At 33.4% G+C, this 18,234-nt stretch overlaps 1 protein-coding gene across 2 annotated transcripts in view; it reads left to right on the forward strand.

The window, feature by feature from the left end:
* Window positions 1-18,234, forward strand: part of SNX29 (sorting nexin 29) — a 692,162-nt gene that overhangs the window by 295,842 nt on the left and 378,086 nt on the right. For both annotated transcript variants that reach the window (XM_051962973.1, XM_051962964.1), the window contains exon 15: window positions 13,332-13,438. In XM_051962973.1, coding sequence (XP_051818933.1) covers window positions 13,332-13,438 — 107 coding nt within the window. The remainder of the gene's footprint in view (window positions 1-13,331; window positions 13,439-18,234) is intronic.

The raw sequence follows: 18,234 nt of genomic DNA on the forward strand, positions 1-18,234 counted from the left end.
CCTATTTTCTTGGCTTTATATTTATTGTTGGATCTTTACCTTTTAACCCAAATCACTTAATTCAGATTTCTATTTCATCTTGATTTCCAAATTTCCTTTTTCCTAGAACATTAACAGACCCTGTCATCCTGCCCTTGAACTGTTTCTGTCTAGTATAAATAAGATTTTTATGACTTCATCTTTTCAAGATGTATATTTATTGTTCTTTGTCCTTCTTTTGTCTTTCCCTGAGATGCCAGTGTTTATCTAAATCTATATTGTATGCACATGTGTAAACCAGCTGACCCGTTGTCATGGCCTTTTTCTTTTTACCATGACCTTCTTCCAAAGCCTCATGGCACTTTTTAGAATTCATAAATATTTGGCTTCCAATGTTATGTTCTTTTATACTCCATCATAATTTTCCCTCTAAAAATGGCTTTTTTATGACCTTGAGTTTCACAATTGATATTTTTTCTCATACTGCAAATTTTCTCTTTTTTAGACTTGTCATTGTTCTTTCCTGATGCATCCTTAGCATGGATATAATTTAGTGTTTTTAATTTATTTGCTTATTTGTTTTATCATTAGTTGTAGTCTTTCTTCCTTCCTTCTAACTTTCTTGTTCCTGGCATTTTTGTAAATTATTGTTGCCCTCCTTGACTAACTTATGATATGGTTTATTGAATTCCCATATCTTTTGAAATAATTATTCATAGTAGGGCACATCATTTCTATGGATGATGACCATTTTATATAACTGGCCTTTATTAGCACATTTCCCCATGTATTTTATGTTCATGTCCAAGCATTCCCCTACTCTGTGTCTCAGTCCTACAACTTTCCGTTTTTGTTGATAATGTTTTAGTTTTATTGAACAACTCTGCTCTCATTTTAGTTTTCTTGGTTTGTCTTCTTCAGTCAGACTTTTTTTGGAGAGTAATTTTGTTTGCTATGAACAATTTGATTAGTGGAAATTTGGAGTTAAAGCACTAAATTTGGAGTTAAAGAATCTGGGTTCAAATTATAGTTCTCCACTTTGAAAACTGCATGATCTTGTCAATGTGAGGCAAGTCATGTAATGACTCTGGGCCTTATTTCCCTCATCTGTAAAATGAGGATTTGGACTAAATGATATCTAAAGTCGTTGCCAGCCTAAATAGAAGAGCACTTATTCTAAATCTATTTCTCCTTCAATCATCTTCTTTTGACTCTTTTTCTTTCTCTTTTTATGTCTGGCTTTAATAGAATGATAGAATTGTCGGTGCTGGACATTTCCTTAGAAATTGTTTAGTTCAATCCTTTTATAATTTAGCAAACTAATGTCCCAAAGAGTTAAGAGACTTTTTCAAAGTTACATAGCTAATTTGTGGCAAAGCTGGAATCAGAAATAAGCTTTCCTGATTTTTTAGTCTTGTATTCTTTTTACTACCATATGTTTCATGAATTTAATCCCTATAATTTGTGATTTTAGTTTGTTTCAGCTTTGCCTCTATAGTATAAATTATCTGCCCATCTTGGACAAAGCTAATATTATGGGAGTGTTGTTCCTATGATTTCTTGTTATTTCTCTTCCCTTATTTCACAGTGCCATTTTGTGTGCATTAAGATAATCAATGTGCAAATAAATTCATTGGCAAGCGTAAAAATTATTATCCGTAGATCGACTGTTCTATGATAGACTTTTATACTAAACTTTAAAAAGATTTCTTGATTAGAGTGGTAAACAAGTTTATGACAAAGATAATGTCATGATTTGATTATTAGATCTGAGAATTCATATCAGACATACCCTGGTGATTAGAATGGGTTTCTCAAATAAAATGTCAGCTTCTGGTTTGATCAGTCTCTATTGCAGCTTTTATACATTTAGACAGCCTTCTGAAGCAAGAGCTGTTGATCAGTGAATTAATACAGTAGCTTGTTTGCCTTAGTATTAATTGCCTTCTCTATTTTAGTAGCTATAGGGGAAACAAAAGAAATCATACACATAATCCTTGTCCTGGTTCAGAAGTTTATACTTAGAGAAAGAAGACGAATTTGTTTGAAATAATCAGCAAAATTGTAGATGATTTGTAGCTTAAAAATATTTGGTAAAAATTCTTTGTGGTAAGAGAGGCAATAGGTAGTATTTATTTCTTATTTTTTCTGTGTGGCCTTAAAAAACCCAGACATTCTGCATTAAGAAGAAAATATGTGAATTTTTCATCAGAGATTGTTACTGGATAAGAATGAATTTATATATACATATATATACCATTTTAACAGTTCTATTGCCATTATTGGGACCATATTATAAAGATGCTATTTTCACCCAGTTTTTGAGGTAAACATAGAATATGCTGTTTTTAAAATGAATATTTAAAACTCTTGTGAAGACCAAGTGTTCTTTTGTATCTCTATCCCCCACCATGCATTTTTGTCATTATAGTTGCTTGTTCTGTGACCTTAATAGGTTAAATTGCATTTATGTCCAGAGTTTTATAAAACAAATACTTTTCTGTCCTTGGATAAACATGAGAAAAATGACTTTGTCTGGCATGGCTGTCTGAATATTTTATTTCAGCTCAAAAGTAGTTTTCACTGTCAAACTGCTTTTCACTCAGCACAATTTTAAAATGTGTATTAAAGATTCTGCTATCCTGCATCACATGAGCAGGTGAAAATGTGGTTTGTGAAGGGTGTGATGACAGTTCTGATTTTATAAAATAGTCATTCCCAGCTGTATTTCTGCATGTGTTATAAATTTAGATAATATATCTTGCAAGAAGATGAGGCATTTAAGCAGGTGAGCAGATTTTTCTGGAAAAACTCTCATGAGAAGAAAGCTGAAAGGTTAATGTGTGAGAGTGGCTGATGTGCAAAAACTGGAGAAGTATAATCCTTGGGCTCTTTATGTTTATCATCATATAACCACAGTGCTTCTGGTCAACATGTCTCAAAAATCTTATTTACAAACATCAGTAAAATAAGAATGTGATAAGCATGAGACTCATTTCTAGCTGAACAGTCTGAGACTCTCTGGCATGTACAGCCTACCTGATCCTGTATGGTGTAGTTCAGTCTGCATTTTTCTTTGACATTTAGGTTCTGGCCTCTTAATTATTTTTCCTCTCTCTCTTTTGTCTCCCATCAAAGGTTATGAATTATCTTTCAGATGATCACAGGATGTTAGATATAAAGCTAGAAAGAACCATATAGTCCGACCTCCTCATTTTACAGATAAGGTTTTAGTGAAAGAAAATGATCTGCTCAAGGTCACATCAGTAATTAGTGACAGAGGCAGGATTCTAATTCAGATTTACTTGGTCAACAAGCATTTAAGTACATATGGTGTGTCAACCTCTATGCTAAGTGCTGGGAATGGAAAGAAAAGCAAAAACTTAATCCCTATCTTATGGGAGCTCACATTCTAAGGGGGGAGAAGAAAAAAAAGTATATTCAAGATATTTATAATGTTAATGGAAGATAATCTCAGAGAGAAAGGAATAACCATAAGGAGAAAAGACTTCTTTTAGAAGGAAGAATTTGAGCTCTTGAATGAAGCAAGAAATACTAGAAGGCTAAGAGAAGGAAGGAGAGCATTTCAGGCCTGCAGACAAAGAGTTGGAAGATGGAACATTTTATATGAGGAACAATAAGAAAGCCAGTGTTTTTGGATGGTAGAGTGCACAAATGGGAGTAAAGTTTGGAAAAGTAGAAGGGGCCTTATATGCTAAACAAAGGATTTTGTTTGATCCTGGATGCTTGTGGAAGTATCATGATAGATTTGCTTTTGAAGCACACTTTGATAGCTTAGTGGAGAATGGCTTGAAGTGGGGAGATATTTGAGGCAAAGAGAACAGGTATCAGCTATTGTAGTCTAGGAGTACTACAACGTACTATACTGTAGTATAGGAGTACTATAGTAGTCTAGGAGTGAGGTGAAGAAGGCTGCTCTAGGATGGTGACTATATGTTCAATGAGAAAAAGAGAACACACACACACAGAAATAATACAAGTAAAAAATGACAAACTGGCAACAAATTAGATATGTGCAGTGATTGAGAGGAGTCAAGGATAACACTGAAGTTCATGTTGTTAGCTGGGGTAGTGGTACCTGGAGCGTTAGACATTTTACTCATCTTTCTTTACTCTATGATCTTGCCAATTTGCCCTTCTTGTTCTCACTTCTGTGCTTAAAATGCCCTCCTTCGGCACTTCTGTATTTTAAATTCCTTCTCTTCCTTCAAGATTTCCAGTGTCACCTTGTATATCAAGATTTTTAAAAAATCATTCCTGCTGTTAATGCTCTCCCTTCCAATATAACTTTGTATTTCTTTTGAATTTATTGTATATAAACATTTACTATCCCTTCTCTCTTGCTTTCTCTTGAATAAGCTTATTGAGGTCTAGAGTTGTTCCATTCTTTGTTACTTTAGTACAATGCCTAGCATACAATAGAAGCTTAAAAAAGGTTTATGAATTGCTACAGAGCAGAAGTGGGCATTTGCTGGCATCAAATTTTTTACCTTCTGTGTGGTGTAAGGATGCATTACAAAGAATTTTAATTTTAATTTTAAATCCTGGACCTATTTAGCTTTCCCTTGCTTGCTTGGGTTTCTACAAGCAGTAAATTGTTTTTCACTGAAGGAAGAATTGAAGTTTGATCTGTTGAATGTGCTAATTTTCTTCCTTTATTTCTAGAGGTTTGAAGATGCTGTATTCTTATTTATTTATTTTTTTATTGAAGCTTTTTATTTTCAAAACACATGCAAGGATAGTTTTTCAACATTGACCCTTGCAAAAACCTTGTTTCCAATTCCTACCTCTCCCCCTACCCCCTCTACTAGACCACAAGTAATCCAATATATGTTAAACATGGTAAAGATATATGTAAATCCAATATAGGCATATGCATTTATTCAATTATTTTGCTGTACAAGAAGAATCAGATAAAAAAGGAAAAAAATGAAAAAGAAAATAAAATTCAAGCAAAAAGCAACAAAAGAAGTGAAAATGCTGTATTGTGATCCATACTCAGTTCCATTTAAGTTCAGGTACAGTTCTGGGGATGCAAAGAAAGAGGGACGAAAAAAGAAAATTAAAAATAACCTTGTTATTTTGCATTGATTTTCCTTCTTTATAGAGGGAGAATCTCTATGGAACCTAGAAATTTAATCAATTATTATTTAGACAGAAAAGCTTGTTTGCTATATTCTGATGGAAGTGGATCTCTTCGATAAAGAGAGCTAATTCTATTTCAATTGATCAAGAATGGACAGAAGCAGCTACACCCAAAGAAAGAACACTGGGAAATGAATATAAACTGCTTGCATTTTTGTTTTTCTTCCCGGGTTATTTATATCTTTTGAATCCAATTCTCCCTGTGCAACAAGAGAACTGTTCAGTTCTGCACACATATATTGTATCTAGGATATACTGTAACCTATTTAACATGTAAAGGACTGCTTGCCATCTGGGGGAGGGGGTGGAGGGAGGGAGGGGAAAAATCAGAACAGAAGTGAGTGCAAGGGATAATGTTGTAAAAAATTATGGGTTCTGTCAATAAAAAGTTATTAAAAAAAAAGAACCAACATATCGTAAATACTAATGATTAACAAATGCTTGTTAATTGAATGAATAATTTTTTTAAAAAAAAGCTTATTTGCTTTCTGTGTCACGAAAATAAAACAACCACAAAATAACCACTTAATTTCAAAGTTCTCAATAAGAAATTCTTCCAAATATTCTGAAATGACTATGAACTAGAAAGTGGTTTATAAGTTTAAAAGGATTTAAATGTTTTCACCAAAATTGGCAGCTTTTTGAGGAACAATAACAAAAAGCTTTCTGAAACAAAGGATATGCTATTTCCTTGGTTTTTAGCAAAATACAGTTTGGATTCTGATGATAAAGCTTAAAGAAGAGATTTGTTATTTTTTTCTACATTCCCCTTCCTCCTCTCCCCCCAGAGTCCTTTCAGTGTGTATTCTAATTTCTGTAATTATATAATCAGGGAAAGGCAGGAGAAAATTGACTTTGACTATCCTGAGTATATTTAATGCATACAGCATTGATTTTATTAGAAACAATTAGAATATTGCCAGCATTAATACTATTAATGGGCATAAAACAATAACTTAGGCATCACTTCAATAATATGAATACTCCTTCTACTGCTATAGATTGCCAACTCTTGTGTTTTAGTAGAGAGTCTTCAAAATAGAATTCTGGATTTAGGATAACTTACTTGGAAAAGTCATTAAACCCCTGTTTCATTTTTCTCATCTGTAAAATAAATACCAATACTGTGTACCTTGCATATTAATTATGAGACTCAAATGTGGTAATATATGTAAAGTTCTTTGCAAAACTTAATATGGTTTTTTTTTTTTTAATGTACATTTAATTCAGGGAACAAAGCTAGCATTTCCATAATACAGTACAATAAAAAAAATGATTACATATGAAACTGCACATTTACCATGTATAACTTGCTGTTCCCTCTAAATATTCAACAAAGTTATCATGTAGATTTTTTTTTCCTCTTTATTTTCTTCCCTGCCTCCTGCTCTCCCTTTTTTCCCCTGCCCAGGGCATATCTTTCCTGAAGATGGCTATCATTATAGACAAATAGGTTTATATTTGTAAAATTATTCTATACCAACTTTTAAAAAATTTGATCAGTTTTTTCCTCTGGATATAGATAATATCTCTCTTCATAGGTTCTATGCATTTTTATATGTTCATACATTTTAAAATTTACATATTATGCTTTTAAAAATTAACTTTAAAACATTTAGCACTAGATGGCTAGCTTTCTGGTGCTGAGCCTCTTCAAACTTTTTTCAACAAAAGATATATAGTCTAATGTTGTGCTTGTATTCAGAAACTTTGTAGATTGGCCAGGTCCTTCTAGAAATGGTGTTCCTTTGGCCTAGTAGAGGCAAATAAGTAAAGTGGAAAGAGTATTGGATTTGTAGCCAGGAGACCTAAATAATGTGATATCCTTCTAAAGTGAACTTGGATAAGTTATCTTAATGTAAAATGAGGATGTTGCATTAAATGCTCTGTAAGTCTCCTTCACCTCTAAATCTATTGTAGATGTTATGGCCAGAACAACTTCTCTTTTATTCTATGATGAGGCATTAGAATAAGATTTTGATGGGAATAGTACCTGCTGAGAAAGGCTACTTACCTATCAAGTTAATTTGCTGCCTCATATGTGAAAACCCCTTTCATAAACATATGAAAATATTTTTTCAGAATTTATGGTGGTGGTGTAGTATCACCACACTATTTTTTTTTTTTTTTAATTGTCTTATTTATTTGGAAAACCTGGGTCCTAGTCTTGGCTCTGCTTCTATCTCTGTGAACCTATGCCAATCACTTTAACTCTTTACATTTCCCTTTCTTTACTTGTGAAGTCTAAATAATAATGTCTACTACCTAGAGCAGGGATCCTCAAACTACGGCCCATGAGCTAGATGCAGCAGCTGAGGCCGTTTATCCCCCTCACCCAGGGCTATGAAGTTTCTTTATTTAAAGGCCCACAAAACAAAGTTTTTGTTTTTACTATAGTCCGGCCCTCCAGCAGTCTGAGGGACAGTGAACTGCCCCCCTATTTAAAAAGTTTGAGGATGCCTGATCCTAGAGGATTACATTCTTAAGTACTTTGTAAACTTTAAAGTCACTGTCTGAAGGTAAACCATTTTTATCATCTTCAGATATTAACTTTCTCAGGATACTAGGAAATAACTTCTTCAAGAGACATATTGGTAAATACATTGTGGTAATAGCATAAAAACCAGTGGGTTTGGGAAACCTAGATTCCCTTGAATATAGCTAGCACAGGCTTTCTTTCTTTTTTTTTTTTCTCTTCTCAGTAGTATTTTATTTTTCCAATTACATGTAAAGATAGTTTTCAAGATTTTTTTTTTTAAGATTTTGAATTCTAATTTTTTTCCTCTAATCCTCTCTTACCTCCCCCACTCACCATACAGTAAGCAACTTGATTATACATTATACATGCACAATCATTTTAAACATATTTCCAAAATAGTCATGATGTAAAAGAAAAATCAGACCAAAAGAGATAAATCACAAGAAAGAAAAAGTAAACAACAACAAAGGTAAAAATAGTTATATTTTGATCCACATTCAGTCTCCATAGTTCTCTCCGTAGATGTGGATGACATTTTCCATCCCATCTGTTGGAATTGTCTTGCTGAGAATGCTTATACAGAGATAAATCTGAGAAGAGCTAAATCTATCACAGTTGATCACATAATCTTGCTATTACTGTGTAGAATGTTCTCCTGATTCTGCTCACTTCACTTGGCATTAGTTTGTGTAAGTCTTTCCAGGCTTTTCTGAAATCAGCCTGCTTATCATGAAACAATAATATTCCATTACATTCATATACTATAATTTTTTTCAAAAATTTTTATTTTATTTTATTTTTTGCATCATCTAATCTCTCATCCCAGTGTCTCAGAGTGAAATGAATTCTTTTAGAAGGAAAAATTTTTAAACAGAGAAATAAAAATTCAGCAAAATTTATCAATATATTGAAAAAATATGATATTATTTATATAACATAATCTAGGTCATTATAATAACTCTGTGACATTCCATTGGGGTCATTACTGTTGTTCTTTACATTAACATACTAACATAACATAACTAACAATTAACATAATTGTGGTCATTATATATTTTGTTTTCCCCATCCAACTTCAGTTTATATCAGTTCATATAAGTCTTTTCTTGCTTTTCTGTATTGATATATTTATTTACGGTATAGTCATATTTCATCATTCATGTACTGTACTTTACCTTTTCCTCAACTAATGTACATCTACCTTATTGCCATTTTTTTCTACTGTCATAAAAAGCTATTATAAATATATTGGTACATATAGACTCTTTATTTTTTTTCCCTTAACTTCTTTGGCATATATCATAATTAATGGGTATTCACTCAGTTTCCAATTCCTTCCTAACACAGAAAGAGCTAGCACAGTCTTTCAGTGGGACCATGGAACAAATCAATCCACCCTTCTGATGCTTCTGTTTTTCTTGTTGTTGCTGTTGTTTTTTTGTTTTATTTAAGTGAGTTATGTGACTTGCCCAGAGTCACACAGTCAGTAAAGTATTATGTGTCTGAGGCCGTATTTGAATTTAGGTTCTCCTGACTCCAGGCCTGGTCCACTGCACCATCTAGCTGCCCCAATTCACCCTTTAGGACCTCAGGCTTTTTTTTTTTTTTTTTTTTTTTTTTATCTGTACATCGAGAGCTTTGCACTAGACATTTTCCAAGGTCCTTTTTCACTCAGTGAATCCCAAAGTTCTTTTCTCTGTAATATCACTATTAAACACTGGTGATTCTACTTTTCCCTGTTATTTTGGACAAAGGCTACTTTTTAATTGGTGATGTCAAAACAATTCTGAAAATAGGCCAAAATTGTTCATAGTTAATTTTGTTAATAAATGTTTTGAAACATCATTTTTCTTAAATTCAGAGATCATATTTTTTTTAATTTTTATATTTTTTTTAATTTTTATTTAATAATTACTTCATATTGACAGAATCCATGCCAGGGTAATTTTTTTTTTTTTACAACATTATCCCTTGCACTCGTTTCTGTTCCAATTTTTTTCCTCTCCCTCCCTCCACTCTCTCCCCTAGATGGCAAGCAGTCCTTTATATGTTGGATATGTTGCAGTATATCCTAGATACAATATATGTTTGCAGAACCAAACAGTTCTCTTGTTGCATAGGGAGAATTGGATTCAGAAGGTATAAATAACCCGGGAAGAAAAACAAAAATGCAGATAGTTCACAATCATTTCCCAGTGTTCTTTCTTTGGGTGTAGCTGCTTTTGTCCGTCATTTATCAATTGAAACTCAATTAGATCTCTTTGTCAAAGAAATCCACTTCCATCAAAATATGTCTTCATACAATATCGTTGTCGAAGTGTATAATGAGAGATCATATTTATTGATAACAGAGAAGCATGATTTTCTTGTAGGGTACTAAATTGTCACTCATTTGATTTCAAAATTAATGTCTTCCCCTCAAACAAGCTGCTGTATTTTTTTTCCTTTTCTATTTGATCAGTTAGATATTATTTATGTTTATTGTTTATATGCTATTTCTATGACACTGCACTTCACTCAGTACTAGATAGCAAAACCATGGAATGCTTGTTTATTTGTGAACTCTGAGAGAGTAAGGTTTCTGAGAATTTTTGTCATTTACTTTCAGCTTAAGTAACTAATAACATTTTTGTTAACTTCAGAGATAAAATGGAAGCTTCTAATTAGAGAAATAACAAGCCATTGGTATGTATTTACAGGGGTATAAATTTAGGTGTCTAGAAAACATAATTTTTGATCTGTAATTATATAGGGGATGAAGTGGGGAGTAGAAGTGGACATTTTCTAATTTAGCAACAATTGCCCTAAGCTCCTAATACTAGTAACTGTATGCATATTGCAAGAGATGCTAAATCTCTGTATAAGCATAATAGAAACGAACCTTAGATTTGGAAAAAGAGAAAGTGGGTTGGAATCCCAGTTCTTTTATGTCAATATAATTGACTAAACATTTTCGAAACAGCTATTATTCTCATGGTATAATATTGAAAGAAAAAAAAATTGAAATAATCCCTCTTCTCAAGTTGTTTGTATTTTTCTAGAAAGAGGGAATTTTTTTTATTAAATGTTGACTGTGTGCCAGTCACTGTGCTTTGTTTTTCAAAGATAACTCATTGTATCCTACTCACTGCTATTATGATCCTTGTTTACAGTTCAGAAAACTATGCCAGATAGAAGTTGTGATATTCCCAGACACATAGCTAGTAAGTATCCTGGCTGCCTTTGCACTCAGGATTTTCTTACTTCAGATTTAGCTAATGGTTTATCTATTATTTAATATTAAATCCTTTAAAGTGATAGAGGTGACACTAACAAGTTGAAAGAGAAAGGGATTAGGAAAGTTCTTGTGTAGTGAGTGATTTTTGAGTTATGCTTTAAAGGAAGATAGAATGAGGAGAGAATACATTCCAGAGGATCACTTAACAGTGCAACGGTATGCCATGTATGTATGTGAATTTTTTTTTTTTTTACTGTATGAAGTGCAATGTGAACTAAAGTAAGTAGAATCCATATTGTAGAAGAATTTTAATGCCAGACTGAATATTTTGTAATGAGCCACTGAAGATTTAAAAAAAATAATATCTCTTCTTATTCACTGAATAAGATTACCTGATTTTTGATCAAGAAAGTGATAAACTGTTTTTAGGAATACCTATTTAGCAGCTTCTCTTCCCTCTTTAGCACAATTCTGTCACGTCCCTAACCCTCAAAAGCTGTGGACTTTCTACTTTACCAAGTAAAGCCTTGAACTTCCTCTTCTCCCCTCCTCTTCATTTCAGAATACCCTGATATCATCATCCACTTTATCTTTTCCTCTAATCTCTGATGAAAAGCTAGATAATTCTCCATGCCAAGGCTAACTACTTTACATATGTCTTTGATACCAAAGGGATACTGTCCCTTTCTGTCCTCTCCAATGGCTTGCTCTCATTATCACTTCCCTCAGTCTTTTTTTTTTTTTTTTAAATATATTTTATTTTATTGTATAATAACTTTATATGGACAGAATCCATGTCAGGGTAGTTTTTTTTTTTTTTTTTTTTTACAACATTATCCTTTGCACTCGCTTCTGTTCTGATTTCTCCCCTCCTTCCCTACACCCCCTTCCCTAGATGGCAAGCAGTCCTATATATGTTAGATATGTTGCAGTATATCCTAGATACAATATATGTTTGCAGAACCGAACAGTTCTCTTGTTGTACAGGGAGAATTGGATTCAGAAGGTAAAAATAACCCGGGAAGAAAAACAAAAATGCAAATAGTTCATATTCATTTCCCAGTGTTCTTTCTTTGGATGTAGCTGCTTCTGTCCATCATTTATCAGTTGAAACGGAGTTAGGTCTCTTTGTCAAAGAAATCCACTTCCATCAGAATACATCCTCATACAATATCGTTGTTGAAGTGTATAATGATCTCCTGGTTCTGCTCATTTCACTTAGCATCAGCTCATGTAAGTCTCTCCAAGCCTCTCTATATTCATCCTGCTGGTCATTTCTTACAGAACAATAATATTCCATAACAATCATATACCACAATTTACCCAGCCATTCTCCAATTGATGCTTCCCTCAGTCTTTAATCTCTCAGTTCTGCCCACTTTCTCAACCAAACTCACTTGGAAAAAGCTTTTTACCCCTACTTGATCTTCTCTTTCTCTCTTCTGAAACTTTGATCTGCCTTACAATCTTATCCCTTAATTGAAACTTTTTTTTCCTCCAAAGTTATTAGTCATCTCTTAATAACCAAATCTGATAGCTTTTTTCCTTAATTCTTATCCTTCTCAAATTCTCTGTGGCATTTGACATAACTGAACACCTTTTCCTCCAGGATGTGCTCTCCTTTTTGGGTTTTTGTTCTCTCTTGGTTTTCATTCTATCTACTAACTGCTCCTCCGTGTCCTTGGATCATCATCCTTATCCCACCCCTTAAGTGTTAATGTACTCAGGTACACTGATCCCTTGATAGAATGAGGCAGGTGGATAGTAGAGCAGCTGTAAGGATAAGATGATAGGGAATATAATAAGGTTTTTTCTTTTTCTTTCTTTCTTTTTTTTTTTTTTTTGGTAATTGTAAGGCACAATATTTGAATAAACTTTATTACTGATAGCTTCTTTTAAAAATGGAAGCTATTTTCTAACTACAGTTTGAGAAGATGTGATTAAAAAGTTGAAATTGATTTTTTCATTGTATTTTTTGGTCTTTATTTTAAAAATTGTAGTTCTAGTAGTTTTAATTTTGAGATATTTATGGTTTAAATCATTTCTAGATATCTCTATAAAACCCATCTTCCTTATCCTCTCTGTTTTGCCTACCCTCTTTCTTTTATCCTTATCAGACCACATGATTTATGCATGCAGTAATTAATTACATCAATGTGTAACTTTTTTTGATTAAATAATGAGAACATTCATGAGATTTAAAGAATAAAAGTGATATATTTTGTCAAGGTGATAGATATTTTTCACTGGATTCTATCCCCAGGATTCTTGCATTTGTCCTCATGACAACACTTACAGTATTTTTTGCTTCTTGTGATTCATATTATTGTACTTATGTGAAAATTTTGCTGTTATAGTAATTAGCAATTGTGATTGTAAAAAGAGCACTCTCTCTGGAAAAGCAGTTTAGAAATAAATAAAATGTTTTCCTGAGAATATAATTTCCTAATATTGTTAAAATATTCATATAGTGTCTTTCTTTTTCTAAAGTTGTGCCAAATCTTTGGAACATTGATGGAGAAGTTACAGTCCCTGAGCAAAAACCTGTAGAAGTCAATGAGGAATTAGCAAGCTCCTATGAAAGAAAGCTCATAGAGGTAAGACTGCTTTGGAGGTGTAAGAGTATTCAGCACAAATAGACTTATGCCTGTATCTTTTATTGTTGTTTTTGTGTATTTTTTATTGCTATCTTATGTAGTTTTATTAATGGGTTGATTGAAACAACAAGCTGTTTAAACACATGCCAAGTATTGATTAAGTTCTGAATGTATATTAGAAAGGTAAAAGAATTGAAAACATTTACTTTTAAGTGACATGGCTCTTAAAATAACTCTAAACATTTAAATTACTTGGATATGATCAATATTAATCTGGGTTGGGGAGTGGGGTATGTGAAGAATCTTTACTCTAAATGTTTGGATTTAAATACACTTAAGCTTTTATGAATTTAAGTCCATTCAACCATATGCCCAGAAGTATATCACATCTCCTTTTCACTAAGTGGGGAGGGAACAAAGTCAGTTTGGGGCTGTGTTACTTGCTGACAAGCAACAGTGAAAAATGTGGAAAAAGATCCAAAGTCTTAATTATTATGCTTAATCAAAAGGCTGCCTTTTTCTCATGAAAATCAAGAAACATGGGAGAAAACCCAGAAGAGAGAAGTAAAGATGGGGCAAAAGAGAAAAAAGGATAAGAAAAAAAAGTTACAGAGATCAGAAGTTATGGTAGCATTTATTAGCAGCAGTGTTAGGGGAATCAGGGAACTGAGTGTCTGGTGATATGGAACAAGGGGTAAAAGGTAAATCAGTTCTACACTCTGGACAGTACCTATTATCAGTAGTTATAGCAGAAGACACAAAATCCTGTACTTGTATTGTTTTTGTATTTGTTTAGATGTTTGCAGGGAGGCAAATCTTCTGTATTTTTGTCTTCTTGGATAGACCATTATATCAATTGAATTCATCCAAATATTGATTGACTCTCAGGTGGCAGCTCTTGACAGTAAGAGGGAAATGATTTTTAACTCTTCTACGGAGCATTTGATAGCCAGATGTTGTATGGTACAGAGAGCTCTGAAATTAGAGTCAGGAGATTTCATATCTCTGTCCCAACCCAACCACTTATTATCATTATAATGTTGAGTAGGTTCCTTAATTCTTTAAGAGCCTCATTATGCTTATCTATTATATGAGAATAATAATGCTATGAGGCTTGTATGAGAATATGCTGTATTTATTCATTCATTCATTTATTTATTTATTTTTAAAATAATTTTTTATTGATAGAACGCATGCCAGGGTAATTTTTTACAGCATTATCCCTTGCATTCATTTCTGTTCCGATTTTTCCCCTCCCTCCCTCCACCCCTTCCCCCCAGATGGCAAGAGTCCTTTACATGTTGAATGGGTTGCAGTATATCCTAGATACAATATATGTGTACAGAACCAAACAGTTTTCTTGTTGCACAGGGAGAATTGAATTCAGAAGGTATAAATAACCCGGGAGGAAAAACATAAATGCAAGCAGTTTATATTCATTTCCAGTGTTCTTTCTCTGGGTGTAGCTGCTTCTGTCCATCTTTGATCAATTAAGGCTCTCTTTATCAAAGAGGTCCACTTCCATCAGAATACATCCTCAAACAGTATCATTGTTGAGATATATAATGATCTCCTGGTTCTGCTCATTTCACTCAGCAATATGATGTATTTATATAGTACTTGGTAGCCCTAAGGCTTTTCATAAATAATTATTTTATTTTCATCACTATTATGCATTTTAAAATAGGAGCATATTAGCCTAAATTAATATTTAATTTGCAGAACTATGGGGTGAAAAATTTTCAGTAGGTGGTTCTGTCTCTGTGCAGCTTGCCTATTGTCCCTCTCCTGACACCAGAGTAACAGCATTCATTCTTCACCTTGGCACCCCATTTATGCAAGATACATTTGGTTTAGGCCATTTCTGCTAATGAATTATTCTTTTTTGTATATTGACTGCAATTTTTATTTTAAAAATAAGGAGGCCAAAACTATGGCTTTGAAATATTTGCATAGGTGGGCAAATAAATGGGGAGAATAGTACAATTTTGTAATTATGCTGAGATTTTCTAGCCTTTAGATATGGCTTTATATGATGTATTTTAACTTTCCAGTACAGGTGAAAGAAGCTGGCTATTTATTTTCTTTCCATAGCTGTGTTTTCATACCTGTTTTTTCTTTGTGTGTACATCAGCAGTCAGGCAAAATATAATTTGAATGGGCATCATTTTTATAGATATTTTATACATAGAAAAAAAACCTGCTTTTAGGCTGGGACTGGTAATCAAATAGTGAGCATGGCAGATCAATAGGGCATAAACTTTAGACCTCAATTACATATTAAGAATTCAATGACTACTGACATTTCATTCTTCCTTGAGATTTTGAAAGGAGACATGGTTTTGGTTTTACTCCAAGATAGTGCCCCATTGTGAATTCTGGTATGTGTAGGGATACCAGTACTGTTAAAGCCCTTACTTTTGTTGGGGTGTCTTGAGTAGAAGTCTGAATTTCTTGAGAAAGAATAGATGGTGCTCTCAGAGAACCACTTAGGAAATGATCTAGTTCCTTTTTTTAGGGAGATGGATGAAAATGCTTATAATTATAGTGGCTGGAATTTAGCTTTTCAGGCTTGCACTATTTTGGGCCCTATTCATAATTGCTTTCATCTTTGAGTCAGAAAGTGGCTTCTATCAAAGCCACTTCTGTGTTCCTAGGAAGAGAAGGGATTGTAGGATGGAATCACAGTTTCCTCTGGGTGGAGCTCAGCTCTTAAGGCATACTTGGGGAATGTATGAAATGGCTAAATCTAGGAAGTGAGGTGATTGAATTGGACTTGGGTCAGTAATGGATAGTATATTTGGTGTCAGTGAAAATTTTTGCTGCTAATCAAATAGAATACCCTTCCGAAAGTTGGAAGGATCAATTAAAGGCCAGAAGCAGAATTCATGGAGAAGCAGGACAAAAGAAAATTAGAGGATGTAATGAAGCTAGGGGAAGTAAATAGAATCAATTACTGAACTTTTATAGTCTTACTGTCATCTGCTAGCTTTGTACTAAGGACTAAGGATATAACAGAAAAGCAGAAACAGTTCTTGCCTTCAAAGACCTTACTTTCTAAAATAGAAAGTAAGAAAAATACGCAGAAGGTAGCAGCATTATGTCAGGGAAGAGAGCAGGAGAGGGAAGCCATGTAGAAGGTGGCCCATGAGCTAGCCTTAATAAAAGAGCTGGGATTCTAAGAGTCAAAAGTTAGAAGAGAGTTACCCTGCCAAGTCAAAGGCCTAGATGGTCATTATATGTTAGGAATAGCAAATGGATCAGTATGGCTGGATTATAGGAAATCAGTATAAAAAAATACTGGAAGAAGGGATGGGGGACAGCAGGGGGAATAATGAGAACCTGCTACCAGAGAGGTGAGTGGGTTGGACGAGAGAAGATGTCTATGAGAAAAGTTATAGAGAAAGAAATGTATATCTTTCTAAGGAGCATATTCCTTATTGCCCTCACTCCTTGAGTCATAAAGTTAGAAGAAACCTCATAGGTCAATAATTTCAGCCCCTTCTAGAATCAAGTTTCTCTTCTATATCGTCCATGAAGAGTTATCTTTTCTTGTTTAGTCAAGTTTTCTATCTCTTTTCCTAAGCTGTCAATTCTCTTTTCATATCTTGTTTCCATTGTTATTTTTTCTTCTATCACTCTTTTAGCTTTAAAAAAACAAAACAAGCTCTTGTGTTAACTCTTTGAGAAAATTTTAAATATTTTTATTTTTCCCAGTTACAATTCTTTTTACATTTGTTTAAAAATTTTTGACTTTCAATCTATGCCCAAAGGCTATCAAACTGTGTATGAATTTGATCCAGCAGTCCCATTACTGAGTGTATATCCCAGGGAAACCAGAAAAAGGGAAAAGGATCCACATGTGCAAAAATGTTTGTAGCAGCCCTTTTCTGTGGTAGCAAAGAAAGTGAGTAGATGCCTATCAATTGGGGAACAGTGGAATAAGTTGTAATATATGAAGATAATGGAATATTATTGTTCTATAAAAATGATGAACAAGCTGATTTTAGAAAGTCCTGGAAAAATTTACATGAACTGATGCTGAGGAAACACACGGAACCAGGAATATGATGTACATAATAACAGCAAGAGTGTGCAGTGATCAACTATGAAAGACTTCTCAGTGATTCAGTGATCTAAAGCAATCCCAATAGCTTTTGGACAGAAAATGCCATCTGCGTCCAGAAAAAGAAGTATGGAGATTGAATGTAAATCACCACATGCTATGTTCAATTCTTTTTTCTGTTTTTTTTTTTTTTTTCTCTCTCCCATGGTTTTTCCCTTTTGCTCTGATTTTTCTTTCCCAAAATGATTGATAAAGCAATAAATTTTGTTTGATTTCCAGATTTTCCCGTTTCTACCATAACCCCCCCCCCCCATTGAGAGGGCCCATGGAAAGCTGTGTAAAACATTTCCATAAAATCATGTTGCAAATAGCATGACAGAAATCAATTGTATGACATTGACCAACACCTGACACCCTATATCAAGATAAGTTCTAAATGGGTTCATGATGTAGACATAAAGGGTGATACTATAAGCAAATTATGAGAACAAGGAATAGTGTATCAGATCTGTGGAGAAGGAATGATTTATGGCCAAAGAAGAACTAAAAAACATTATGAAATGCTAAATGAATAGTTTTGATCATATTAAATTTAAAAAGTTTTTGTATAAACAAACCCAATGCAGCAAAGATTAGAAAGGAAGTAGAAAACTGGGAAAAATTTTTCTTACATCCAAGGTTTCTAATAAAAACCTGATTTCTAAAATATATAGAGAATTCGCTCAAATTT

This window comes from Antechinus flavipes, chromosome 1, assembly GCF_016432865.1.
Source record: "Antechinus flavipes isolate AdamAnt ecotype Samford, QLD, Australia chromosome 1, AdamAnt_v2, whole genome shotgun sequence".
Classification (NCBI taxonomy): Eukaryota; Metazoa; Chordata; class Mammalia; order Dasyuromorphia; family Dasyuridae; genus Antechinus; species Antechinus flavipes.